The 27173-nt window shown below is 51.6% G+C and overlaps 3 protein-coding genes across 4 annotated transcripts in view; 2 read left to right on the plus strand and 1 right to left on the minus strand.

The window, feature by feature from the left end:
- Positions 1 to 3946, plus strand: part of DBNDD2 (dysbindin domain containing 2) — a 44995-nt gene extending 41049 nt beyond the window's left edge. For both annotated transcript variants that reach the window (XM_077765288.1, XM_077765287.1), the window contains exons 2-4: positions 1444 to 1590; positions 1784 to 1921; positions 3294 to 3946. In XM_077765288.1, the coding sequence (XP_077621414.1) occupies positions 1452 to 1590; positions 1784 to 1921; positions 3294 to 3499 (483 nt within the window). In that variant the 5' untranslated portion in view covers positions 1444 to 1451 and the 3' untranslated portion in view covers positions 3500 to 3946. The remainder of the gene's footprint in view (positions 1 to 1443; positions 1591 to 1783; positions 1922 to 3293) is intronic.
- A 5786-nt stretch (positions 3947 to 9732) lies between these two features.
- PIGT (phosphatidylinositol glycan anchor biosynthesis class T) lies at positions 9733 to 19065 on the plus strand. The gene is made up of 12 exons (XM_077765290.1): positions 9733 to 9939; positions 10483 to 10660; positions 12718 to 12845; positions 13169 to 13269; positions 13407 to 13493; positions 14040 to 14127; positions 14251 to 14348; positions 14439 to 14604; positions 15480 to 15680; positions 17392 to 17557; positions 17664 to 17747; positions 18442 to 19065. Exons 1-12 carry the CDS (start codon positions 9753 to 9755, stop codon positions 18692 to 18694), a joined length of 1737 nt encoding a protein of 578 aa, XP_077621416.1. The 5' UTR covers positions 9733 to 9752; the 3' UTR covers positions 18695 to 19065.
- A 6123-nt stretch (positions 19066 to 25188) lies between these two features.
- The window catches only part of LOC144232455 (early lactation protein-like), a 3001-nt gene continuing 1016 nt past the window's right edge, over positions 25189 to 27173 (minus strand). Inside the window, exons 2-3 of the mRNA XM_077765297.1 lie at positions 25573 to 25789; positions 25189 to 25276 (exon numbers count right to left, since the gene is read on the minus strand). Of these exons, the coding sequence (XP_077621423.1) occupies positions 25189 to 25276; positions 25573 to 25789 (305 nt within the window). The remainder of the gene's footprint in view (positions 25277 to 25572; positions 25790 to 27173) is intronic.

Consider the following 27173-nt stretch of genomic DNA (forward strand, 5'->3'; position numbering starts at 1 on the left):
CTCCTGCGGACTCCGGGGCGGTGGGGCGGAGACCGGGATGGCGCTCTGCGTTTCACGGGCACCCCGGGCTCCCCAGACCTGGTCTCCCTTCTCCTGGCACCTTTCGTCTCGTAAACAACTCCTTTTCTTTCCCTGGCTCCGGCTCCGGCGCCCCCNAGTTCTCTCCCTCCCCTGTCTCCCCCCGCCCCCCTTCACCCGGCCGCTGGAGCAGACGGCCCCAGGGGCCCCGGGTATTTTTAGCGCGGTGACCTGGGCGGCAGCTCGGAAAGCCTTTCCCAGGAATCGGCGTCAGCGCCTCCCTCCCCCGCTGCCAGCCGGCGGCCACCCGGTCCCCGCACACTGCCTTTGGCCCTGGCTGGCCCACTTGGGTTTGGGCCCCTCGCAGCCCACAGCAGCGCCTGTGGAGCTGGCCAGGGTCTCGGACACGGATTCCAGATGAGTCGAGGGAGGCAGGCTGCAGAGGATGACGAGCTGGTCCTCATGCTCTTGCCTCCGGTGATGGGTGCAGGGAGACGAGCGAATGGGAGTGAATGTGTAGAGCCTGGGCTGGCCCAGAGTTCTGGTGTTCTGGAAAGCCCTCCGCACTGAGGGTCCGGGGGTCCTGAATTGGACCCAGGCCCTGCCCTTCCAATTGCTACTCTGACTCGTAGGGATGTAAGACTGAGATATATCAGAGGAAAGATGCTCAAATAAACGAGCTGGGGAATGCAGAGAAAAAGATGGGCGACCTCTAAATAGTATAGTGGGGGGGGGGGGTTTGCGTTTTACAGGGCACCTGCACCCACGGCCTCTCCTATTTGGGGCAGGTAGGACTATTAGGCCATTTTCAGATGGGGAGACCAAGGCTGGAAAGATGATTTCCTTAGGGGTAGAGCCAAGTCTAGAAATCGGCTCTGTGGCTTCAGAGCAGGGTTTGGAGTGGATGGTTGTGATGGGGTGTATGGGGAGGCCGGGGAGGAGGTGCTTTAGCTTTTGTCTGGGCTTTGAAGCCGGGCATGAACCAGAGTTGCAGCACTAGAGGAAGATGGCTTTCCCCTCTGAGATCCCCAGCCCACCCTTCCCTGGCCTTCTGAGGGGAAGCCGCCTCCATTACCAGCGCACCCCCCCCACCCCTGGGCTGGACCAGTCCCTCTCACAAGGGCATGATACTGAGGCTTGGCCATTGGCCCTGTTCCCTGAACACAGAGGAGCTTCTCTTGCCGTGCCTGGAGCCAGCATCCCCTTTGTGGAGCCAGGGTCAGCGCTGTCGCTCTAGGGGACTTCAAGTTTGTGGTGACGGACTTTGTTTCGAGGAAGGGAAGGAGGTAGCCAAGTCCGGAGGTGTCCAGACTGTATCCGGAGGCCCCACGGCTGCGATGCCAGCGGCAGCAGAGCTCCCCAAGCCCAGGCCCCCGCTGTATTCCCTCTCAGCTTCATAGCTGTACGTGCTCTTCCACCTTCCAGGAGCTGACATGGACCCGAATCCTCGGGCAGCCCTGGAGCGCCAGCAGCTCCGCCTTCGGGAGCGGCAGAAATTCTTTGAGGACATTTTACAGCCGGAGACAGAGTTTGTCTTCCCCTTGTCCCACCTGCATCTCGAGTCGCAGAGACGTAAGCTCTGAGTCCTGGGGAGAGGGACTGGGGTGGGGGAGGGGAGGCATGTCTTGTAGGTCCTGAATCATGGAAGCCTTGTCCCATTTTGTTGGCCCTCGAAACTTCTGCCTCTAGACCTGACACATTACCTCTGACCAGCCTATGGGCTCTGGCCTGCATCCTTCTGACCTGCCCCCTTCTTGATCTGCAGCCCCCATAGGTAGCATCTCCTCCATGGAAGTGAATGTGGATGCACTGGAACAGGTAGAACTCATTGACCTTGGGGACCAAGATGGAGCAGATGTGTTCTTGCCTTGCGAAGACCCTCCACCAACCCCCCAGACATCTGGTATGCCCCTTGGCTTTGGGGACTGGGGCACCAGTTAGCCAGAACCGGGTGTCAGGCTCTGAAATGAGGATGCAAGCGGGACCGGGGAAGTATACACGGAGGGGCTGGAAGTGGGCATTTCTACCAACGAAACAGCTGTCTGTTCTGATTTTAGGGAAGTCGACCCTGAGGGGAACTGGGTGACAGAGCCTCAATCTAAAATTCTGGGGCAGGGGCGCCTGAGTGGCTGTCGGTTAAGGCGTCCGACTCTTGATTTCGGCTCAGGTCATGATCTCACAGTTTGTGGGATCAAACGCCGCATTGGGCTGGGCACTGTGAGCAAGGAGCCTGCTTGGATCCCCTCTCCTCTCCCCCAGCTCTCACATACGTGCTCGCACTCTCTCTCTCTGTCAAAATAAGTAAACAAACATTTAAATGTGTTGGGTGCTACACACTATTTAAAAAATAAGTAAATAAAATTATGGGAATGCCCCAATCCCTCCCTTAGCGTTTGTTAATTTTACATTTGTGAAATTAATGTAATTAATTCATGTAATTAAAATAATATAAAATATAATTTTTATATTACACAACTTAAGCTGTTTTAGTCATCTTCCTATGAATATTTATTGAGCACTTTTTTTTAGTTGCTAATTCTGTGCCAAATTAGCTCAATTCTTACAGTATCCTATTAGGGCAGGTGGTATTATCCCGGTTTTATAAAGGAGGAAATTAGACTCAGAACTTGTCACACAGCCAGAAGGTGGAAAAGCTGGGCTCAAACCATGGCTGTCTCATTCCAAAGCCCATGTGTTTAGCTTATAAGATAGATAGTCTCTTTTTTTAAAGTGGGCTTCATGCCTAATGCAGGGCCCAACACGGGGCTTGAACTCATGACTCTGAGGTGGAGACCTGAGCTGAGATCAAGAGTCAGACACTTAATGGACTAAGCCACCCAGGCACCCCCAGATATTCTCTTATTTAAAGCTGCTGCTATTTACTGATGGCCTACTATGTGCCAGACATTTTATAATAAGGGTTTGATTTCATCGTCAAAACCCTTCTGGAATATAGATGCATATCTATAGATTTTTATAGAGAAGATTCAGAGTCCTTGAGGGGGAAAATGACTTGCCCAAAGCTACCCAGTATCAAGTAAGGGGCGTGGGTGGAGCTTGCACGCTTGACTCGCTCGAGCAGACTACAGGGCCCAAACGGGCCGCAGTGACATGAAGCGACCTGGGAGTCAGGACACCTGGCTCTCTGCCGGACCGGCTCAGTTGACTGGTGAGGCGTCTGCCCCTCTCAGGGCTCCACCCCTCCTGGCCCGGGCACCTCTCAGAGTCCCCCGAAGCCCTGTTTGTGGCGCTGACCAAGTCTTCTTTCCGGGCAGGGACGGACAACTGTCCAGAGGAGCTGAGCCTGCCAGTGGCCACGCCAGACAGGACCGCGTCCCGTACCTCCTCCTCGTCTTCTGATGACTCCACCAGCCTGCACAGCCCAAATCCCAGTGACGGCGGAGCAGACACGCCCTTGGCACATTCTGATGAGGAAGAGGATGGGGCCGATGGAGGGGCAGAGCCTGGAGCATGCAGCTAGCAGTGGGCGTCCATCGATAGACTGACCGAGCTGGCTCTTCCCCACGGGGGACGCTAGGCCCAGCCAGAGCCCTGCGGAGGAGACCAGACTCTACTTGCAGCAGGCAGCAGGGGGAGGCGAGGACGGTGGGATGGTGCGCCTCTCTGGGAATTAACCCTCCTGCTTTATTGCTAACCTTTCCCGCCGCGACCCTCCCACCAGTGTTTGGCTTACTCCCGAGGCAGGGCTTACAGGCGCGCAGACGGAAGATGACGTAGGACAAGATGCCACTGCTTTTCCTAGCGCCCCTCCCTCCCCAGACTGTCCTGCATTCTTCTGATAGACCCCCGACACCAGTGGCTCTAAGTGCACGTGAACTGCCAGCGCTCCCCGTGCTTGGTACCCCTGCTCCCTCACCTCCTGTTTGGGAACAGGTCACGGTATAGATAATAAACAAATAATAATATACCAACCATCCCCCTTCATTTGTCACACGGCAGACATAGCAAGCCCACTGTATTTTTTCAGTTCTCTAACCAGCCCCGTATCCCCATGTCTCATGTACTCCCTCTCTTCAGGAAATACTTATCGAATACCTATGCCGGGCATTTGGAATACAGTTTTGAACCAGACAGGCTGTACCCCTGCCCTCATGGAGTTCACTGTCTCTGGAGAAGAAAAGTAAATACCACAGTTCACACTGTACTAAGTAGCATGATGAGGAACGAGTCTGGTATCAGAAAATAGCTCCTATGGTCACTGAAGAGCTGATTTTTAAAGCTGAGATCCAGAGGCTGAGTGGGAGTTTGCCAAGTGGGGGCTGTAATCCAGGCAGAAAGAGCAGCTCGAGAAGACCGTACATGGGGAGACACCGCTCCGAGGAACTGAAGCGTTCAGCTTGGCGGAACTGTGGAATTTGAGGATGAGAGGGAGGGAGAGGTAGGACTGACATAGGTTAGTCATGAAATACTTTGAAGCCTGTATCGAGTTTCAATTTGGCTGCTAGGAAAAGATCAGAGACTTAAGATACAATTTTCTTTCCTTCTATAAAAGAAGTCCAAAGCACAGGGCTACATGGCTGCTCCAGAGCTCTTGGGCGCCTGAGTCCTTTTTGGCTCTTTTCTCAGCCACCCCAGCGGCCATGTGGCTGGGATTCTCGTTGATAGCTCACGTCTGAGATGGCTGCTTCAGCGCCAGCCATCACGTCCCTGAAGCAGGCAGAACGACGGAGAGGAAACTGGGGGTGGACAAAGCACAGCCTACCGTCTGTTTCCACTTCAGGGAGCCTTCTTGGGAGTTCTGTCCAGTGGCGTCCGCTTTCATCTCACTGACCAGAGCTTGCTAACGTGAGAAGTGTTTCACTTACAGATATTTTATAGACAGGGACACGACATTATCTACAAGAAAGGAAATTCTGGCCTTTGGAAAGACAGTAACCTTGTCGAGTCACTGAATTTCCAGTGCATCTGATTTTTGTACTAGCTTGCAAACCTCTCAGAAGCACCATGGCTACTGGAGAGAGAGGCCAGGAGAATCCTCTAGTAGGGGCACGCTGCTGTCTTGTTAAAATCAGGGGTAGGTTACTAAGGAACCGGAAGACAGGCTTTGGATTGGCAACTAGCAATTTACATGTTAGAGGTCACGTTAATGAATTTGAACTTTATGAGCAGTAATGAAGGGTTACAAGTGGTGGAACTTGCTTGTTAAAAAGGTAATTCTGGCTGCAGTGGAGTGAATATATTGGAGGAGAGGCTCAGGGCAGATATCTAACACAATACTCCATGCAAGAGATAATGGTAATAATGATCAGCTCGACTGGGTTGGGGCAAGGTATAAACAAATAAATGACATTTGTTCAGTAAATATTTGTTAAATGTCAATATTTAACATATGTAAGACACTGAGCACAGCTAGGGAATATAACAGTGGCAAAAAAAAAAAAAAGAAGAAGAAGAAAAGACACAGTGCTGCCTTTATGGGTCCCTAGTCTAGCGGGGGGGACCCAAATGTAAAGTTGCAATTATGACCAGTGCTAGGAAGGACTTAGCAGCCTGTTGGGAGCACTCATGGAGCATTTCCCTTGAGGAAGTGGCATCTGAGCTGAGCCCTGAAGGATAAGAAGGAGTCAATTAGGGAGAGTAAGGGGGAGGGGGGGAGGGACAGGCCCCTGTGGAATGCTGACTGGAGGAGTGGATGCCTGCGAACTAGGGGGTGATGGCAGCCAGCTACATTGCAGGCAGTGGACTCGGGTGGAGGTGGACGGGATGTAGAAAGGTGAGGGGAATGAAGAGATGTTTAGTAGGAGACAAGTTCCAAAAGCTTTGACAGGGAGGTGAGAGAGGAAAGTCTCAAGGGCGCCACCATTGTTTCTCCCTCTCCCAACCTGACGATGTAGAGTGTTATTTCCCCGGATGGGGAGTGTCCGAGAGAACCAGGTTCGGGAAGAAGGTCATAAAATTGGTTTTGGACATGTTGAGTTTGAGGTGCTTTTGAGACTTGCAAGAGGTCATGTTGGGTAGGCACTCAGCCCCAAGTGTGGGGTTTGGAGAGGATTAGGCTGGGAAAATAAGTAGACGGAGCTACCGGTGTGTGGGTGCTATGTGTGTCCAGGGAGGGATGGGGAGTGGAAGGAGAAAGGAGAGTTCTAGCACCCAGCCATAAGGGGCATCAAGTCATTTCCCACATCAGAAAAAAATAAGATAAAGTAAAGCATTCACCTCCTTTCATACATCAAACACCAGCCCTGGGATCAGTGACCTGGAGCCCAAATCCCAAAGCTCTCTATGCCACCCAGGCTGAGTGAGTGACAGGCCTGCAGCCTTCCAGTCATCCCAGCCTGCTTCCACCCCTGCAGGAGGCCACAGTAAGTGACAGCTCTTAAGTGCTTTTCCTAGCACTGGTGAGAAACCTGTGGGAGTTTTGCACTCCTTTTGTCTAAAAGCCTCTGTGTCCAAGTTGAGCTCATTAAACTGTGCCGGGACTCAGTCTCCTGGTAAATTTCGCAGTTTTTCTGGGTTCCTTAGGACTTTGCTGCACACAAAAGACACGGTCTCTGTCTTTGTGCCCTCTCCCTTCCTCTGGAGTAGCGAAGTTCACCGCCTGACTGTGGCTGAGCCTTCTGGGCTGTAGCCGGTGAGCTCCGTGGCTCTGCTCTGCAGGGCTTCTCGGCTCCCAGGGTCATCCTCCTCTCCTCCGAGGCAAATGAAGGGAAGCCAGACTTGCTTGGTTGCTGTCAGTATGTCAACAAATCTCTTAGTACTCCAGGCACGGGAAGCTAAGATCTGTGGGGCTTAAGGCAGGGAGTCTGCCTGGGGAGAGGGGCCTCCAGCCTTCTGGAGAGAGAGAATTGTTTGCAAGCCTATGGGGAGCCTTCAGTTCAGCTGCTATGAGCCTGAGCTGAGCCGTGCCTGGAAAAGCCTAGGGTCAGCTGAGACCCCAGGACCACTTCCTCCTTGGACAATGATCTGTTCTTCTGCCAAACCACAGGGTCTTGGCTAGCCTTGAGAGCCGGCATCTCCAGCTGACTGGTTTTTTGAGGCCACACAGTGCCCCTGGAGAGGAAAGGGTGATTCGGAGCCAACTCTGAGGCAAGCAGCCCAGCCTTCAGTCTCCAAGCCACAGTGTGGCTTCTTCTGTCTATTGCCTAGACTGGTCACAGACTCTGGGGGGGAGGGGAAGAAGACAGGCCTATGCTGTAGGACCCTATGCTGTGGAGGAAATAGGAGGGACCACAGCTTCGGGGAAGATTCCCTGGAAGGTGTACACTGTAGCAGTCCCTAGGAAGGGACAGAACTTGACACTGTACAGCACGGCAGTATGGGGACATTATGGGATTGTGCTATGAGTTTTGTTTGTTCAGACATTATTGAGCGCCTACTGTGTGCTAGCCTCCTTGATTAGGAAACAAATACTAAGGTGACCAAGAGCTCTTCCAGGAGCAGATATGACCGTACACAGTGGAAATATGAAACAGGCTGTAGCAGAAGTGCCCAGGGGACTGAAGCACACCAGAGAGGGGGCAAATAAGTCACCTGGAGGTGGCTGGGTCTTTTATGATGCGGACAGGCAATTTTAAGTGGAGACAAAGCATAGAAATGTAAAATAATCACAACATAGCAGCTACTCTTTTTTTTTTTTTTTTTGAGGTTGATGGTATGGACTCTAGTCCTGGCTTCATGACTCAGTGTGATGTTAGGCAATTATCTCAGTTCCTGTACCTCAGTTTTCTTTTCTGTAAAATGGAGACCACAGACCCTATATCAAAGGTTGTTTTAGTAAAAGATAGTAAATATTAAGCACTTACTACATTCTAGACCCTACACACACATAATTTCTAATTCTTACAGCAACCCTGAGAATAGGTTTATCCATTTTACAGAATGGATAGTGAAAAGAAAAGTGACACTGAGGTCGCTCATGCTCATATGGGTTAAAAGCTGGTGTGGGGATTTGAACCCATCTCTGTCTGGCATCTAAACTCATGGTCCTTCTTCTATTCCATGTCTAGTGGGAGAAGAACACTAGATGTAAGCAGAATGAGGGCATAATGACACTTTTTGACACGTCCTCTCTGGTTGGTTGTGGTATATCTTGGCAGACCTGTCCAACACCCAGTTTGGCTCTTCGTAGAAGTATGGTTATGAGTTTCCCCAATCGACTGTGAGCAAAATCTTTCATGAATGTGTTTCTCATAGGGCAACTGGAAACACCAAAGCATGAATTTTCACACTGGAACTTTGCAACGCAATAATAAAAAGGCAAATAAGCCAATAGAAGAGAGGCGACGAGGGGGGGCAAAAATATTTTAACAGACTTTTCACAAAAGAAAACAGATGTATGGCCAATAAGCATATGAAAAGATGCTCGGCATCATTATGTACCAGGGAAATGCAAAATAAACCCACAATAAGATAGACATATACCATGTAGCTAAAGCGAAAAAGTTCAAAAAACTAAAAACAAACATTGGGCAGGATATGGAGCAACCAGAACTCTCACATATTATTGGTGCCAGTATGAAATGTAACATTTTGTTAAAAGCTCTGGCAGTTTCTTAAACAGTGAAATATTTACCTATTCCTTGAGCACTCCTAAGTATTTAAGCAAAGGAAATAAACACATGTCTACAGAGTAATTTATACAGCAACCTAGTTCATAATAACTAAAGTCTTGAAAGAGCTCAGGTGTTCATCATCAGGGTAAAGGAAGGTGTATTCATATAATTTAATACTATGTAGCAATAAAAAGAATCTGCTGATACACGCAAGAACTTGGATGGTTCTCAGAAACATTCTTCCTGTGAAAGAAGTCTTACACGAGAAAATATGCGTACTATATGATGGGTTCACTTATAAGCTGGTAGAACAGATTAAGCTATTTTGTGGAGAAAAATCAAAACAGTGGTTGCCTCTGGAAGGTAGGAGGGGACAGGGATTGACTGGCAAGGGGCATTACCCAACTTTCTGGGGTTTTAGGAATGTTCTGTATCTTGATAGGTGTATGCTCTTGTCAGACTCAGTGAATGTGCACTTGGATTGTGCATTTCATTGTATGCAAATTTTACACCAAACGAAACATGTCAACAAATGTTAACCTTTATTTACTGACATGCATGCAGAAATATTTAGGGGGCAAGTGTAATTATGTCTGCAATTTACCTTGAAATGTACCAAAACATAAGAACTGAGGAATTTATAGACCAATATGTGATAAAGCAAGTGGAGTAAAATGTCAATGCTGGACTCTAGGTGATGGGGAAATACATGTTCATTAACAGGCGTTCATTTTTTCGACTTTGCTCTATGTTTAACGTTTATCATAATAAGGGGGACAGTCATTCGGGGGTTTTACATGAAAGCTCGGCATCAGGCTTAGGATTGAGCAAATGGAGGCACCAGAAGCACGAGCCCTGCCATGTGACCTAGCAAAAGTAACCTTTTCAGTCTGGGTCCTCAACTATCACATAGGCACTGCGGCAGTGGCGGCACTCGGTATTATTAAGCAAATTCTAATGGGTAAGAATATCGCAAAGTAGGGGATCATCCATTCAGACCCCTCACCCCCACCCCCGTCAGGCCAAATGCCCGTGGCCCTTAGAGCCCTACCGCGCGCCCTTAGACACACCAGCCACGAAGGACCTAGCTAGGCCGTCTCTCTGGTAATTTCACCCCGGCTTCCGGGACGGCACCGGAAGTCACTTCTCATACGCTCTTCCTATTGGAGGCCGGCCGCTCGTGGGGGCGGGCACCGCTGGGAGGCGGAAGCAGCCGCAGGCATGGCGGCGGCCTTGCCGCTGGTCCTGTTTGTTCTGCTGCTCCTGGGAACGGTGGGCAGGAGCCATGCGGAGCCCCCACGCGACAGCCTGCGGGAGGAGCTCGTTATCACCCCGCTGCCTTCTGGGGACGTAGCCGCCACGTTCCAGTTCCGCACGCGCTGGGATTCGGAGCTGCAGCGGGAAGAAGGTAAGAGGGTGAGACTGGAAAGGTATCTGTGGCACCTGCTGGGAAGGTGGGTAGAGGCAAGCTTTGGGGGCGGGGCTTAGAACCTGGGAGGGGTTTCTGGGCCCTGGACTTGGGGCTCCACAAACTAGCTCTTTGGGGGAAGGTGGGAGAGTTATAGAAGAACCCCATTTTACCGGTGGTGAAACTGAGGCCTGGAGAGGGGCAGTGACTCCTCCTGACTCCTAGTCCAGGTGCTCTTGACGCCGGTCCAGGCTGCCACTCCAACCCTTTACTTAGAACCCTGCGTCGACAACACTGGCGATGATGTTATTGGCCGTTACCTATTTGTCCTCGGTGCTAGGCACAGTGCTAAGTTCCGTGAGCGATTGTGAGGAACTTGTTGGAGATGTAGAGGTAAAGGCACTTGGTCAAGATCACAGCACTAGTAAATGACACTTTGGTCTGGCATTCAGATCTCTGGCCCCAGAGCCTGGGGTCTGTTCTTTGGGGGTGGCTGAGAACCTGTGCTGCAGGATGGTCACTCACCTTGCTCCCCCTTTCCAGTGTCTCATTATAGGTTATTTCCCAAGGCCCTGGGGCAGCTGATCTCCAAATATTCTCTACGAGAGCTGCACTTGTCATTCACGCAAGGCTTTTGGAGGACTCGATACTGGGGGCCACCTTTCCTGCAAGCGCCATCAGGTGCAGAGCTCTGGGTCTGGTTCCAAGACACTGTCACTGAGTGAGTGCCCACCTTGAGGCCTGTTGCAGGCCATAGAGGGGATGTGGCAGCCGCGGGTGTTGTCATCCTGACACTGCTCTTGGGGACAGCAGTTCCATGGGGGGTGAAGCTGGCATTGGAAGTAAGAAATGATATTACCACCGAGTGGCATTCTTCACTTTGGTATTTTCTTACTTCCCCTAATATTCCCACGAGGTAGCACATGCATGTATCTACAGAGGCAGGTAACAAAGAATCGAAGCTTACTTGGATGTAAGGCAGTAGAAGACTGTGGCAAACTGGATAACCTTTTACTTATTTATTTTTTTAATGTTTATTTTTGAGAGAGAGAGAGAGAAGAGAACAGGGGAGGGACAGAGAGAGACACACACAGAGTCTGAAATGGGCTTCAGGGCCCAACGCAGGGCTCGAACTCTGAATGGCGAAATAATGACCTGAGCCGAAGTCGGACGCTTAACCGACTGAGCCACCCAGGTGCCCCAAACTGAATAACCTTTTAAAAGACATTCACTATCATCGTCGTCGTCATCATCATCATCATCATCATCCCAGGAGGGCGAAACAAAACATTTGTGCGGGCTAGAACTGGCATACGAGATCCCAGATCTTGGTGTTAGAGGAGCTGCTTCTGTTTGGGAGAGGGACAGGTCTAAGGTTTAGGGAGTGCTGACTATTTCCTCTTAATCCCACTGTGAGAAATCAACACAAGTAGGATTTAAAAAAGGGGGGGGATAATAGAGCGGGGTGGGGACTGCGGCTAGAGGGCTTGAGAGACCAGCTGCCATTCCACCCCAGTAGATTGTTGCCACGGGGGAACATTGTTGCCTGCTGTCGCCAGAGATTCTTATTTTCCAGGGATGCCAGAAACCTGGATTTTAGTGTGAAAATTGGCAAACTTAAATATCAGTAATTTCAAAATTTAAGAAATGCTACCTGGGCCAGCGTGCACACCAAATGAAACATGACCATGGCTTGGATAGAGCTTTCCGGCTTCTGAGTTTGCAATCTTTACTTGAGGCTTAAGAACTGGAGTGATTGAGGGGCACCTGGGTGGCTCAGTTGGTTAAGCGTCCAACTTCAGCTCAGGTCATGATCTCACTGTTCGTGGGTTTGAGCCCCGTGTCGGGCTCTGTGCTGACAGCCAGCTCAGAGCCTGGAGCCTGTTTCAGATTCTGTATCCCCTCTCTCTCTGACCCTCCTCTGCTCACGCTGTCCCTCTCTCTCAGAAATAAATAAAACATTAAAAAAAAAATTGGAGTGATTGAAAAGCTCCGAGCAGAGGATTGTTGAAAAGCCCACACCATGGTAGTAGCAGATAAGGAGCAAGCAGTGGCTCCCAGGTCTGCCAGGCCTTTCTCGTTTGCCTGAACACTGGCTCCTTTGCCTGTTGTCCCGTCTGCTTTGCTGTCACCGTCTCCCCTCAGCTTATTATTGCCTATAATGTTGAGCCGATGGTGAGAATTTTCGCTTTATGTGTTCTGTTGTGAACATAGACAGCAAGTCTGTTGTGGTATTTCTCTTTCTAATTTAACTTAATGTTTTCGTAGGGGCCTAGAATGGTTGTTTCCCCTCGTTCAATGAGCCTGTATAGCTTAAGACTTCCCACTCCGAGGGTGGAACCAGGGCTTACTTTCCTGCCCAGGGCGTTCAGAGGGAAATATGCAGTTTCGCCCAGCTGGGCACACCTCCATTGGTTCAGTGGGGTGACCTCAGCCCCTGAGGATGGGGGGCAACACAGGAAGAGGCTATGGTTGGGGAGAGCAGGAGAGCCTTCCTGGAGGAGGGGGCTTCCTTGAAGGTGGGCAGAGAGGGGTGAGTAGGGCATTCCCAGGCAGGAGGAGGAGTCACCTGAACAGAGACCTGTGGGGATGCAGGGATGTCCAGAGTGAGGAAGGAGAGGTGGGTAGCGCGAGACCCAGGAGGTGGCTGAGCAGGGCCGCGGGGCCGTGGCAGCTCCGCCAGCTAGTCAGTCTAATGGTTGGGCAGCCAAGCGCAGGCTTGGAGGGAAGGAGCAGAGGCAGTCCTGTGACGGGAGGTGGCTTTGTGTCTCCATCCAGCGTGGATACATCCTGGAAGGAGCTCAGTAACGTGCTCTCAGGCATCTTCTGCGCCTCCCTGAACTTCATTGACTCCACCAACACGGTCACGCCCACTGCCTCCTTCAAACCCCTGGGGCTGGCCAATGGTGAGCTAGCCCTGAGCCCCTTTCCTTCTTTCTGTTACCTCTTGCCTGAGCCTCTGCGTCCTCTCTCAGCTCCCACCTTCCTCAGCTGGGCCGGGTCATAAGTCCCCTGGGTGCTCAGGCCCCGGAGGAAGGCTTCCTGGGACCGTGTGGTCTCTGCCTTGCCTTCTCCTTCCAAGGAGAGGAGGGGGCCCCTCCCCAGCGGGGACTTTTGGGGCGGCGGTGCTGGAGACTTGCATGGCGAGCAGGAGGGGGCCAACTTTGGAGTATGGGTCCTGAAGAGTTGGGCCCCAGAGCCCACACCAGACAGCTTGAGTCTCCCTCAGGCACCGATCACGATTTCCTGCGCTACTCTGTGCTGCCGCGAGAGGTTGTCTGCACTGAGAACCTCACCCCGTGGAAGAAGCTCTTGCCCTGCAGCTCCAAGGTGAGGCCGGAGCGTCCCGAATGTGCGTGGGAGCCCTGGAGAGCGCGCCCCTTCACTGCCTGCCCCCCAGGCTGTGTTCGGTGCAGATATCCCACTGTGCAGGGTGCTGACCTGTCCCCTCTTCCTGCTTCCTCCAGGCAGGCCTGTCCGTGCTGCTCAAGGCCGATCGCTTGTTCCACACTAGCTACCACTCCCAGGCAGTGCATATCCGTCCTGTTTGCGGGGTAAGTCACGGGGAGTGGGGGTGGGGGTGCCATCCAGGGGCCCCGAGGGAACGTGCAGGTAAAGCCCGGAGCCTAGCGCCTGTCTCAGGCTGAGCCAGTAGTAAGCCTTAGGCGTGATGATGATGATTTGGGGCATTGGCCACACACCAAGGAAACCGAGTGGCTGCCTGGCAAGTGTCCAGTACGTCTTGGTCACAGAGCACAGTGGTTGAGAACAATAGCTGTGTGTGCAACTGCCAGCTCAGCCACTCTGGGCATGACCCTGAGCAAATCATTTCGTTCCCCTGAGCCCGGTTTCCTCCTCTGTCAAAGGAGAATAATAGTAGTATCAGTTCCTACAGGTGTCGGTGGCGGTTCCCCCGACTGGTACAGAATGCCGCTGGCACAGGGTCAAGTGCTCAGTAGCGAACAGTAGGAAACTGATGGGTGGGAAGATACGTGCTAGACAAGGAATTGGATCCGGGTAGGAGTCCCCAAGGCTGCGCGTGTGTGGCCGGGGGCGGGGAGTGATGCGTCCTCACTGCCGCCGTCTGGCCCTTGTGGTAGAATGCACGCTGCACCAGCATCTCCTGGGAGCTGAGGCAGACCCTCTCTGTTGTGTTTGATGCCTTCATCACAGGACAGGGGAAGAAAGGTAAGCTGCATCATTACCATTGCCATTATCATTATCGCTCCCCACCGGCACTGGTCCTGCGCCTCGTCTGGCCACACGAGGCCTTCCCCCACCCCCCGCTCAACCCTGCCCTCTGCTCCTCAGACTGGTCCCTCTTTCGAATGTTCTCCCGAACCCTGACGGAGCCCTGCCCCCTGGCTTCAGAGAGCCGAGTCTACGTGGACATCACCGGCTACAACCAGGTACCAGTGTCTGCAGTCACACCCGCCCCCCTCTGCCCAAGGCCGGCCTGCGCCTTTGCTCTCTTCTCAGCCCTGCCCCTGTGCCCCCAGGAAAATGAGACATTGGAGGTGAACCCGCCCCCGCCCACCACCTACCAGGACGTCGTCTTAGGTGCCCGGAAGACCTATGCCGTCTACGACTTGCTGGACACGGCCGTGATCAACAACTCCCGTAACCTCAACCTCCAGCTCAAGTGGAAGAGCCCCCCAGAGAGCGGTGGGTGCGGACGGGCTGCCAGGCACAGTGGGCTGCAGAGATTTCCCCTTGGGGAAGACTCCAGTCCTTCCTTTCACCGTGGATACAAGGCTTGTGTTTAGACCCAGGTCCCAAGTCGCTGTTCTTTTTTTTTTTTTTTTTAATGTTTATTTATTTTTGAGAGAGGGAGAGAGAGGAAGTGCAAGTGGGGGAGGGGCAGAGAGATAGAGGGAGACACAGAATCCAAATCAGGCTCCAGGCTCCGAGCTGTCAGCACAGAGCCCAATGTGGGGCTCGAACTCATGAACTACGAGATCATGACCTGAGCCGAAGTTAGACGCTTAACCGACTGAGCCACCCAGAAGCCCCTCAGGTCACTGTTCTGATTTAACTCCATCTTCTAAGCTCTGTGACCTTGGGCAGGTTCCTAAACTTAGCTGCCTCATCTGGAAAATGGGGACATAATTAATAACAGAGCAGAGTAGATGACATAATTAATGTAAAACACAGTTCGTCCATTCAGTCAGCAAATGTTTTCTGGAGACCTAAGACACCCTGCATTTGAGGAACATTATGTCTGTTGATTGAGGCAGACCTGAAACAATTAATTACTTGTGGTTGCATTCAGTGTTACCAAGGAAACGGACAGACTGTCACAAGGGCAGCTGGTTTGGGTTGGAAGGGGCACAAAGCTCGGCACCTATAAGTACTTAGAGTTTCTGACATGCTGTGGGCTGGGGAAGACGGGGATGATTCCGGAATGCAGGTTTCCCGGTTCTGATGCAAGAGCTCTTCCCTGCTGCCACCTGGCTTCGAGACCGAACGAGGCCAGGGGAGCGGGCGTGAGGAGTGACCGTTGCCTTCACAAGCCCTTAACCGTGGACTCCCCTGTGCAGAGACCCCTCCAGTGCCCTTCCTGCACGCGCAGCGCTACGTGAGCGGCTACGGGCTGCAGAACGGGGAGCTGAACACGCTCCTGTACAACACGCACCCGTACCGGGCCTTCCCCGTGCTGCTGCTGGACACCGTGCCCTGGTACCTGCGGCTGTACGTGCACACCCTCACCATCACCTCCAAGGGCAAGGACAACAAACCAAGTGAGAGCTGAGTCCTGGCCCTGGCCCCCCGCCACTCCCCCGGCCCCTGCTTGCTCCCCCCCGGGTTCCCCCAAACCGTCATTTCTCCAGGTCATTCCTCAAATGTCTCGTAAACACTGCACTGGCACAGTTTGGAAGAGTGTGGAACGTGGAAAGGGTCGCCTCGCCGGGCCAGATACGGAAGTAATTTATGCCATAGAAATAATCCCAACATGCCGTACTGCTGATTCTCAACAGGGCTTCACAAGGGCAGCCGTTTCCTCATCTTTGGCACTTACTTGCCCCTCCTCCTTGGTGCCCTGGACACGTCCTTTTGTGCTGATTCGCAGGCTTGCGGCAAAGGACGGGTTAGCAGCAGGAGAAACTGCGTAGGAAACAAAAAAAGATGAAGCTAGAATAGACGGGTTTTGCCTCCCTGGGAGGGGTGAAGAAGTGTAGTTTCAAAAACGTATTTATATTTCCCATTTCGAAGAGGAGTTCCTATTTGCTGCGCGCTTTCCGCTAGGTGGCAGGCATAGCACCGAGTGGGGGGGACACCTACCACACAGGACTCAGGCACGTCCCCAAGCCCCTCTCGTTGCCCACGGCTTTCAGCCTGGGGTGGTTTTACTTCTCTTTCACATCACCGTATATACCACCTTCAGAATCTCTTCTTCAAACATCCCACCTCTGTGTTTTGTAGGCTTTTCTGTTTTGTTTCTTAACCTTTTGCTCTGGAAAGCATCAAACGCACACGCAGATGGAGCAGCGAGCGTGACGTGTGCCTGTCACACAGCGCCCGTGGCCTCCAGATCCCCTTGCTTGTGATCTCCGCCCTTACTTCGTTTCTTGGTTTTGTTATATTTCTGCTGGAGTATCTTAAAACAGATCCTAGACACCGCATCCACCTCTAAGTGCTTCAGTATACATCTGTAACAGGGAAAGGGCTTCTAGAAAATACCACCTATCCTTGGCACTCCTGTTTCCCCCAGTGGTCTTAAAAATAACACTTTTAAAATTGATTTATTTGGGTTAGAATCTAAACAGGGTCCTCACATTGCATTTGCTTGATATGCTCTCGTTTCTCTCTCTCTTTTTAATTAATAGATTTCCTTTTCTTAGAGCAGTTTTAGGTTGAGAGAAAAACTGAGCAGAAAGCACAGAGTTCCCATGTGCTCCCTCTCCTCCCGCCCTCAGTTTCCCCATTATTAACGTTTTGCATTGCAGTGTTTGCTCTTAAGTCTCTCTTAATCTATAACAGTTCCCACTTTTCTTCCCTAACTCTCTTTGTTGGAGAAATTTGGTCATTTGTTGTATGGAATGTTCTACATCCTCAGTCTGTCTTTGTGCCTATGTTTAACATGTTCCTCCCTCCCTTATGTTTCTTGCGTGCTGGTGGTTAGATACAGACCCTTGATTAGATTCAGGTTCCACATTTTGGCCAAGACACTTGCGGTTCTGTGAACTTCCTGCTGCATCATCGCATCAGGCATCTGGTGCTTGGCGCCCCGGTTTTGGTCTGGCGCCCCGGTTTTGGTGACGTGAGGATTGACTAGATGGAACGTGGGACAGCGGCCCTGGAAACATCTTTTCCCTTTTCTAGGACCCCGCTTCCCTCGCTGAGCCTGCCTGGCTTCCGCGATCCAGAGCCTAAGGCCTTGATAGGTAGGGACAAGGGTGCAGGTAGTCCGACCCCAGGAGACAGGTGTGGATGACCCTTGCCTGTCCCCAGGTTACGTCCACTACCAGCCCGCGCAGGACCGGCTGCAGCCACACCTCCTGGAGATGCTGATTCAGCTGCCGGCCAACTCGGCCACCAAAGTCTCCATTCAGTTTGAGCGGGCGCTGCTCAAGTGGACCGAGTATACCCCGGACCCCAACCACGGCTTCTACGTCAGGTGGGCTCCCCCCCCAATACCCCCCGCAGCCTCCTGGCCCCCCGCTGTGCTGCTCTCCCGCGGTGGGGGGGACACGCACACAGAATGCCTCTCTGCGTCTCCACAGCCCGTCTGTCATCAGTGCCCTCGTGCCCAGCACGGTGGCAGCCAAGCCCGTGGACTGGGAAGAGAGCCCCCTGTTCAAGTCCCTGTAAGTATGACCTCAGCCGCCTGCTTCGGGGCGGGCGTCCGCCTGGGCCATTGGGTTCCTGCCGGCCCGCCCAGGGCTGCTGTTGTCTCTTCCAAAGCGACGTGCAGAGTTAAGTCCGTCCCAGTAAAACTCCTGGCGGCCTTTAATATTTGTTCTGATTCCGTGAAACGATTCTGAAGTGCTTCCAGAAGAGGAACTAGGTGAGGAGAGCTGTGGTTCTAGCCTGCGCTTCTCACGGATTCTCTTGACGACTATTTCCCGAGTGCCCATCAGGTGCCAGTGCTTCAGAGAGCACTGGGCACACGTGCCCCTGCCCTGCTCCTGGCGACAGGCTGGGGGGAGACTCTGGTCTAGAGTAATGGGGTCGGGGGTCGTGCTCGGGGGCACTCTAGTGGGTTATCCAGGAGGGCTTCTCTGAGGAGTCAGCCTCGAGGCTGAGGAAGAGGCAGCCCAGGGCAGGCCGGGCCGCTTTCCTCACCTCAGCACAGGGCCGCTCTCCTTCGATCAGGCTTCCGTGCTGCCTTACGTGTTTCTCTGTTGACCCGAGATGTCTTCTGTCCCAAAGGTTTTGAGGCGAAGAAAGCTTTGCAAACCCTGCCCGCTGCGCGTGGGCCCAGTGCAGCCAAAGGTGGGGGTGGGGTGAGACGGGGTGGAGCAGCCTCAGCCTGCCTCAGCCCTCCTTCCTGACCCCCAGGTACCCGGTGTCCGATAGCTCTAGCTACTTTGTGCGCCTCTACACGGAGCCGCTGCTGGTGAGCCTGCCCACGCCGGACTTCAGCATGCCCTACAACGTCATCTGCCTCACGTGCACCGTGGTGGCTGTGTGCTACGGCTCCTTCTACAACCTCCTCACCCGAACCTTCCACATCGAGGAGCCCAGCACGGGCGGCCTGGCCAAGCGGCTGGCTAACCTTATCCGGCGTGCCCGGGGCGTGCCGCCGCTCTGAGATTTGCCCTCCTCACGGTGGGGCTGCTGCTAATCGCCGGGGAGCCGCGAGTTCTCTCCAGAGTTGGCTCGGGATGAGGCCAGGCCCTGGAGTGCCCTCTCCAGTTCAGTAGCCGTGAGCCAGATGCGACATTTGAATTTAAATTAATTTAAATGAAAAACTCATTCTCTCTGCTGTACCGGCCACGTTTCCGGTGCTCAGTAGCCAGAAGTGGTTAGTGGCTCCTGTATTGGAGAGTGTGGACAAACATTTCAGCCACTGCAGAAAGTTCTGGGACAGTACTGACCTAGATAACGGGGCATGCTGAGGAACTCCTTTCACTGTGTGATAGCTGGAATTAACTGGTTGTGGAATAAAAAGTGGCTTTCCTAGTTCTTGGCCTCCTGTTCTTGAGGCTCAGGAAGAGGGGTCTAGGGCCTTTTGCTGGGCACCTGCATCAGACTTCCTACCCTGCCCCCCAAAACTCCAACAAACAAAGCTCCTCCACCTCCTGCTGAAAATTCCTTCTTCTCTTGCTTCCTTACTGCCCTCCTCTGTGATTCCCAGAACTCCCTGGGTTTGGCCGGGAGTGTTGATATAAGCACGACCATGACCGTGAATCACCCTCTGCCTTCCAGGGGCCCCCGAGAACCAGTCCCCTGTCACCGGGGGTAGGGCTGGAGAGGTGGGGGTGCTCTGTGTGTTGGTTTTCTAACCGTGTTGTGCATTGGGATCACTTGAGATGCTTGTGAAAATAGTGCAGACTCCTGGGGTCCAGATCCTGTGAAGTCAGTGGGTCTGAGTGTAGCCCAGCCTTTGCATTTCTGTCGGGCTCTTCACGAGCGTGTGTCGTGGGTGGCCCTTAGGCCTCCCACGGGCTTTGGAGTCAGGCCCACTGGATCCAGAGGCCTGCCCCTGCCCACCTCCCCTTCTGGTTCCATAACCCTGGGTTCCTGTAGCAGATCCTTAGGCAGATTCGCCCTCTGTCCCCTTCCCCCCCTCTTCTGTCTCTCCCTCCGGCAACTCGGCATTAGTTGTGTCGGTATTTGCAGTCAGCCTGTTCCTTCCCCGGCTCTCTCATCGTAGTGTTTTGGCTTAGAATGCCCTGTTCCCCCAACCACACACGCTCCTCTACTGCCTGCTTCACTCTTAACAAAACCAGAGGAGATGTGCTTCCTCCAGGAAGTCTTCCCTGGTACACCAGGCTGCTGTAGGTGCCCCCTTCCCTCTGCTCCCAGAGCTCCTTGGGCTTAACTTTGGCAGGTTCCTTATCATCCCGGCTGTTCTTTTTCTTTGACTTCCATTAAACTGTAAGTTTCCTGAAGGCACAGGGACTGTCTTCCATCTGGACCTGATCCAACTCAGGATAGGAAAGTACTCAGTCAGCATGTATGAATGAATTGGTGCAGGCTATTCTGGCCGGGGATCTGGGGTTCAAGGGTAGGGGTGGGAAGGGCAAGGGGCACCCAGAAACCCCACAAGTATGAGTGCTGAGTCTTTAGCACAATGGTACTGGTGATGTCTGTACAGCCAACATAGATGGGGCTGTTTAGGTTGCTTCTGAGGGTTTTCCAGGAGCCCCCAGAATGTACGAGTGATGTATGTGCAGGTGTGTGCGTAGGAAGGTGATGAGCTAATTAAGACCATGGGCAGAAGCACCTTGTTCAAGATGCTTTCCCTTGAGTTTTTCTTCCAAGCAGTAAATAAAGCGGGGTGTGAATGCAGTGGGTGGGTGTCCGAAGCTGGTGTCCTGGCTGCAGGGAGCCAGCTGCTGGCCACGTCAGCAGGGAGTTGTGGCCTGGCTGTCTTTGCACCCCTAGCCGGGTCAGCACTCGGAACCACCTCCACGACCATGTCCTACGTAATCCGTGCACGGAGGACACCCTGCTCCTCCCTGAACTCCAGATCCACTTCCCCGACGGCCTCCCCGCCGTCTGTGCTTAAGACGTCTCAGATTTAGGGCATCTCAGATTTAGTATCTCCCAAGCCAAGCTTCCGATCCTCCAGCCCACTACCCCCAACATGCGCATCCATGGTCAGCTCATCTCTGTTAACGGCACCTCTCATGTTCCCGGTTGCCCAGGCCAAAAACCTTGGAGGCTCCTTGATTCTTCCCTCACGAGTCATGTGTGCCCAGTGAACAACTCTACTCTACCTTCAAAGTGAATCCAGAAGCCAGCTCCCTTTTCACCACCCCCACTAGGGCACTGTGGTGATGGCTAACTGGCCATGCCTATCTATCTAAAGCGCTGCCCCAGCTACCCCCTCCCCGCTTTGCCGTTGTGTTTTCCTCTGTGGCTCTCACCGCCATCAACGTGCAACGTGTCTTACTTATCTTGTTTCTTAGTAATTAAGCTCCATAAGGACAAAGGTTTTGTCTCATAGCTGCAGTGTCTGGAACAGCCTGGCATGCGATTTGCATTCCAAGAATTGGCTGAATGAATGAACAAATGTATGAATCTCGCGGTAATTTTGCTGCTAAGCAAGCCAGGTCCCCCAAACATCTGGGTTCTGAACGTGAAATTCTTGCTGTGCCGGCACCAGGAGAGTCTTCCCTTACCCGTGCACTCAGGGCCTGGGCATTTCCAGGTACACATTTCAGGGGTTCTCAAGTGTACGCCTGGCCATGGCCTTCTCCAAGAGGGTTGGCACGAGGCAGTGGCATCTGGCGGGAAGGGCCAGAGGTGCTCAAGGCCAGGTCAGTCGGGGCCCCCGGGCAGTGTGAGGTGTGTTTCCCCTCACACGGCTGGGGCTGTGTGGTGGAGCTGCCCTGGGGATCGCTCTGGGGAGTAGAGAGAAGGGAACCCGTGTCCTCTGAGGGCTTCCCTGGGTAAAGTGCAGTGAGTGAGTAGATGAAGGAGATTTGCAGAAGCAGAAGTGCTAGCAGAACTAGTCTCCTTCCCAGTCTTCCTTCAACACCAGGGACAGACCAACTGTTACTGTTATTCACAGACACCCAGTCCCTGCCCGCCTATCAGGCACAGCCAGCAGGGATCGTCCTCTCTGAAGAAGGCTGGGAGACAGAGCTGTCTTGAGGGTCAGGCAAGCTTGGCAACAGCTGTCCTGGGGAGCTTTCTGGCCCACCTGCCATGCGCTTGAGGGCTCAGGGAGGAGCAGCAGGGCACCCAGAACCTGGCCCCCGACCCCCAATGCCAGGATCGGGGGAGGTGGGTGAGTCTCAGCCTTCATGACCTGCAGTGGGACCGGTGTGTTGTTCACACGCTAAGAACTGGGCTGAGAGGCAGAGCCCCTACCCCGAGCAAGGGCCGCTGGGAAGTGGGAGAAGGAGGCAGAGTCAACCAGCCTTGCATTTTCTGGCTTCCCTGCCTCTCAGCTCATGCTCTTCCTTTTCATCCCTCCTGGACTCTGTCCCAGAACTAGAGCTCCTTCCATGAAGCCTTTCCTGACCATTCCCACTTCCACACTGATCATATCTTCATCTGAGCCTGGTCATTCATTCATTCACTCACCCACTCACCCACTCTCTGACCTGTCACTTCTATTACCATCTGTCCACTTACTCAACAAATACATGTCTGGTATCTGTCCTGTGCCCAGCACTTTTCTAGGAACTAGGGATGTAGCAGTGAACAAGGCAGGAAATCCCCTCCTTGTGCTTACCGTTTAGCCAGGGAGACAGACAAAAGCTTGGCTATATTAATGAGTATACAGTGTAATCCCAAGTAGCACTATGTCCTTGAAAAAAAGGGAAGCAGGGGGAACATGAAAGGGATGGTTGAGACCTCTAAGAAGGTGATGAATGATCGGGGACCCAAACAAAGTGAAGGAGGAAGTCACATGAAATCCTATGGAAGAGCCAGTGCAAGTGCCCTGTGGCAGGCGCTTGCTTAGTATGTTTGCGAAACAGGGAAGTCTGAGTAGTTAGGGCTGGGGATGGGGGATGGCAGGGGGTGAGTTTAGAAAGGTTGGCAGGGGCCGGGAGGAAGCAGCCCCTGTAGACAGACTCTAGGTTTTATTCTACATGTGAAGGGAAGCTGAGGAGTAACAGACTCGGCTTTGCACTTACTTATTTGCTTATGTGTTTTTTTGGCCTTCTGACTTACAGAATTGGGTTAATAATTTTTGCTTCATGATACTCTCATCATTGGTCAATTCATGGACCTTTCTGTGTATCGTTTACATATTTATGCACGTATTCTGGTGCAGTAAGGGCCTCTGAATCTACCATCCAATGGGAAAACTAGCATGTGCTAGCAGAATATGTGATGTTTAAAACTCGGGCTGCTGTGTGGCAAGACTATAGGAGGTAAGAGTGGACCCTGGGAGGGAAGCCAGTGAGGAGGTGATAGAGTATCAAGAAGAAGAAGCTGGGTTGGTAGCAGCAGAGGTGGAGTAGTTGAGTTTGGGATAAACTCTGCAGGTAGAGCCCCAGGACTGACTGTTGGATTGGACATGGGGTGGATGCTGCTAATCCATGAGTTCAAGAATTAAGTCACTAATTCTTCATTCTTTCAGTGCTTGCTGGTAACTGCTTACTATCTGTTAAGTCCTTTATAAAACATACATTCCATGTTCCACGTAGTCCCTGCCCTGCTCACAGCCTAGAGACAGAGATAAATAAACACACTTAAAACACTTTGGAATAAGTGCTCTGATCCAGGAAGCCCAGGGAAGGAAGGGTTCGTTCATTTTTCTGGGAGAGAAGAGAAGGATGGTTAGTTATGACCTGCACAAAACAGATGCTCAGTTCGTTCATTCTATTCTATTCTATTCTATTCTATTCTATTCTATTCTATTCTATTCTATTCTATTCTATTCTATTCTATTCTGAGAATGCACACAGGGAGGGGCAGGGAGAGAGAGGGAGAGAGAATCCGAAGGAGGCTCTGCACTGTCAGTGTGGAACTCTCCACGGGGCTCAATCTCAAAAACTTGAGATCATGACCTGAGCTGAAATCAAGAGTTGGATACTTCACCAGCCGAGCCATCCAGGAGCCCCAATGCTCAGTTCTTATTGTCCCATCTCATGGCTTGATCTGAGCAACTGATTAAATTCTTTAGTTGTGTGTGTGTGTGTGTGTGTGTGTATAGATATATATTTTTTTTACTTTAAAATTGTTTTTAATAGTCATAATTTTTAAAATGTGTAAGGTTCAGAGCAAAGACAGAATTTCATATACCAGTCAAAGTCTATCCTTGATTAATCTTCTAGAGCTCAATCTCTCAGGCAGTGAAGAACATGAAAGAGAATGGGGAAACAGAGGGGGAAATGTGTCCTTTCTCTCAAATATATCTTATTTATATGCATTTGGGAAGATCACACCAAGGACATGAATGAGACCACCAAGCACAGGGGTCTAGTCTGGGCATCCCAGGTCCTGGATTCTAGTATTGCTGTTTGGTCCCAGGCAGCTGTTTTCCTCTCCAGGAAGGGGGGACAGCAGGAGAGGGCATGGGGAAGAGCAGCGATAGTCAGGGCAGACGCCATCCGGCATTCCAGAAAGTATGTAGCAACAGAGTATTATTTAGTCTTAAAAAGCAAAGAGCTCCTGACAGAGGCTGCAGCAGGGATGAACCTTGACAATACGATGCTAAACGCTGTGAGCTGGTCACAGCCACAATGACCAATGCTGTAGAGTCCCTCTTGCAGGAGGCACGGAGAGCAGTCCATTCACAGACTCAGGAGGCGCCGTGAGGAAGTGGGGAAGTGTTCGTTCTAATGGGCATAAAATTTCAGTCGAGGAAGATGAAAACGTTCTGGAGATGGATGGTCCTGACTCTTGCGCATCAGTGAGTATACTTCAGGCTACTACATTGTACCCTTAGAGATGGGTAAGATGCTGAATTTTATGTTGTATATATTTTACCACAATTAAAAGAATATATAAAATCCTCATTTTTTCCCCAAGATCCCCTCTGCATGGGGAGAAATTCCCACCTGGCTGACCAAGCTTCCCTGAGTTTCTAGCTCTTTCCATGCTCTAGGACATGACTCCCGTTTAACAGGAGGAGTAGAAGTAGAGCCAGTAGTAGAGCCCCAGGCAGCAAAGAGCAGGTGCCAGGGTCTGGGGACAGACACCAAGGTCCCCAGATTTGCATTCAGTCTGGCCTCCATGAGAAGGACCCCCTGGTGATACGGAGTGTGTGTCCTTTGTCCTCATCCTTCTTCTAAGGGCACAGGACAATGGGGCTGAGGGAATAGGCAGGTTTGACCACTGTGCTTGCTGAGGTGGCTGTGGGCGGTTTGTGGGGACAGGCCCAACACCCTTGTAAGAAAGCCTCAGGCCACACCAACTTGGAATGCTTTACTGACCTAAGCCCAGAGGGCTACGGGATGGGTTCCAAGCAGGGTCTGAACACAGGAAGGGAGGCCTGGCCAGCTTTCAGTCAAGGCTCAGAGGATGCAGGCATGGTCTTCAATGACTCTTTACATCTTCCCTGTAATAGAATAGTCAGTTTCCTTGTTGGCCTGCCTTTTGGTGGCCTAGGGCCAGAGCCGGACCCCTTACCCACCCCCTTCAACAGCCACCCTCCCAGGGACCCCCTCAGCTCTCTCACTTCCCGCCCTGATCACTGCCACCCTCGCCTTCATCATCTCTGTCCACCCTGTCATCCCCTGTGAAGGTTACATTGCTGCCTTCCCTGGGCAGCACCACCACTAACATGAAAAGGTCTAACTGTATTCACCAATACCGCTTCCGTCTTTGCCATCCATACCGCCTTCAGCCACAGCCTTGCTGTCTCTACCCTGGCACCTCCACTCCCACTGGTGCCAGTGCCTCTTCATGACACATCCTGGTCGCTCCCGACATCCTCACCCCCCATGGTAACATCACCACGGCATCGCCACCACAGTCCACACTGTACTACCTCCCTTCCCACGAGCACCACCACCTGATCACCAGCACTGCTTCCCCTGTTTCTATAAGAGGACTCACCACAGGGCTTTGCAGACCCTCTGACAGGTCTCTTCAGACTGAAAATTGTTGGCATTGCCCTGACAGCCGCCATAGACAAAGGGCTCACATCTACTGGTTCTGGGGTTGTAGAAGTAGCGGTTGAAGGAGGCTTGGCAGGGGCCCGAGACTCGGTGTAACTGGCACAGGGCAGGCTGGGTTTCGACCAGTTCCTGGGAAGACTCTTGGCTGAAATAGGCTGCAGGGGTGAGGAGGGACAGGGACTGTCACTTAGGTGTCCTTTTAAAGGAGTGATATAAGTATTTTTCTTTTAGAAGCACGTCTTCTACGCCATCTAAGCCCCCTGCTAAGTGCTTGCCATATGTTGCATGATCTAAATGACCTTATGGAGTAGATATTACTGTCCCTCCTCCACAAATGAAAAAACGGAGGCTCAGTGATGTTTGGTCATCTTCCAAAAATCATAAAACCTAGCAGTTGAGGCCTAGAGTTTGAAGCCATTTCCAATTTCAAATCCCAGGCTCTGCATGCTACAGCTTCTCATTACTTGACTCAAGCTATTTGGTGTAGCCTTGTTTATAATTGCAAACAACCATACTTTGGGGAAAAAAATAAATATTTACCAACAGGGGATTGAGGGATTACATGCAGTCATTGATAAGAATAGTGCTGATCTATATGCATCAACACGGAGAGAGGTCCTTAATTTTGTTGAACAAAAATCAAATGAAAGAAGACAAGATCCAGAATGGTCCTGTTAATGTATAATATAACGATAAACCCGTCCAATGATGATTAGAAAGTTGTTTACCACTATATTTGTAGTAATTTTCCTGTGTGATGGAATTTCAAGTGATTTTTATATTCTAATTATTTTTAGTGTAATTTAAACGACAAAGAACAAGTATCATTTTTTTATAACTAGGAAAAAGGTATTTAAACAATCTTCAGTATCCATGAGTAATCAAAAGATGGACATATTTTACTAAATCACTTGTTATTTTAACTCCTTTCCTATCTGGCTCTGGTTATCACATGAAGTGATTTATCAAACATATGTGTATATACCTCCTCATGTGTGTATACGCATGTGTGTATACCCACATCCTCACCCATTATTTGGCTGTGGACACATGGGATCTCAGTGTTCACGGATGCAACACACACTGGTTTGATATGTACACTCCCCAACAAGGATTCACCCTCAGGCAATGAGCTCATGGGTCAATTCTGCTCCATGGTACCATTTTGTGAATCCTCAATTGATATGACATTCTCCATATCCTGGGAGAACCCATTCTTCCCTAGAATTGGAAAGAAACCATTCTAGGAAGGGAGTTCAAGGTCTTTCATTAGGGCAGCACTTACCAATCTTGGTGGGACATTAGAATCCTCTTGGGGAACTATAAAGAAATCCCAATGCCCAGGCTTTACCCAAGACTAATTAAATCAGAATCTGAGAGTATGGAACCCACATAGCCCCTAGGTGACTCCAGTGTATTGCCACGTTTCAGAACCTGATCTCCTTTTTATTTAAAAATATTTTTAAAAAATATTTAAAAATATTTTATTTAGGGGCGCCTGGGTGGCTTAGTCGGTTAAGCGTCCGACTTTCGCTTAGG

Source organism: Crocuta crocuta, unplaced genomic scaffold, assembly GCF_008692635.1.
Source record: "Crocuta crocuta isolate KB4526 unplaced genomic scaffold, BGI_CrCroc_1.0 scaffold477, whole genome shotgun sequence".
Classification (NCBI taxonomy): domain Eukaryota; kingdom Metazoa; phylum Chordata; class Mammalia; order Carnivora; family Hyaenidae; genus Crocuta; species Crocuta crocuta.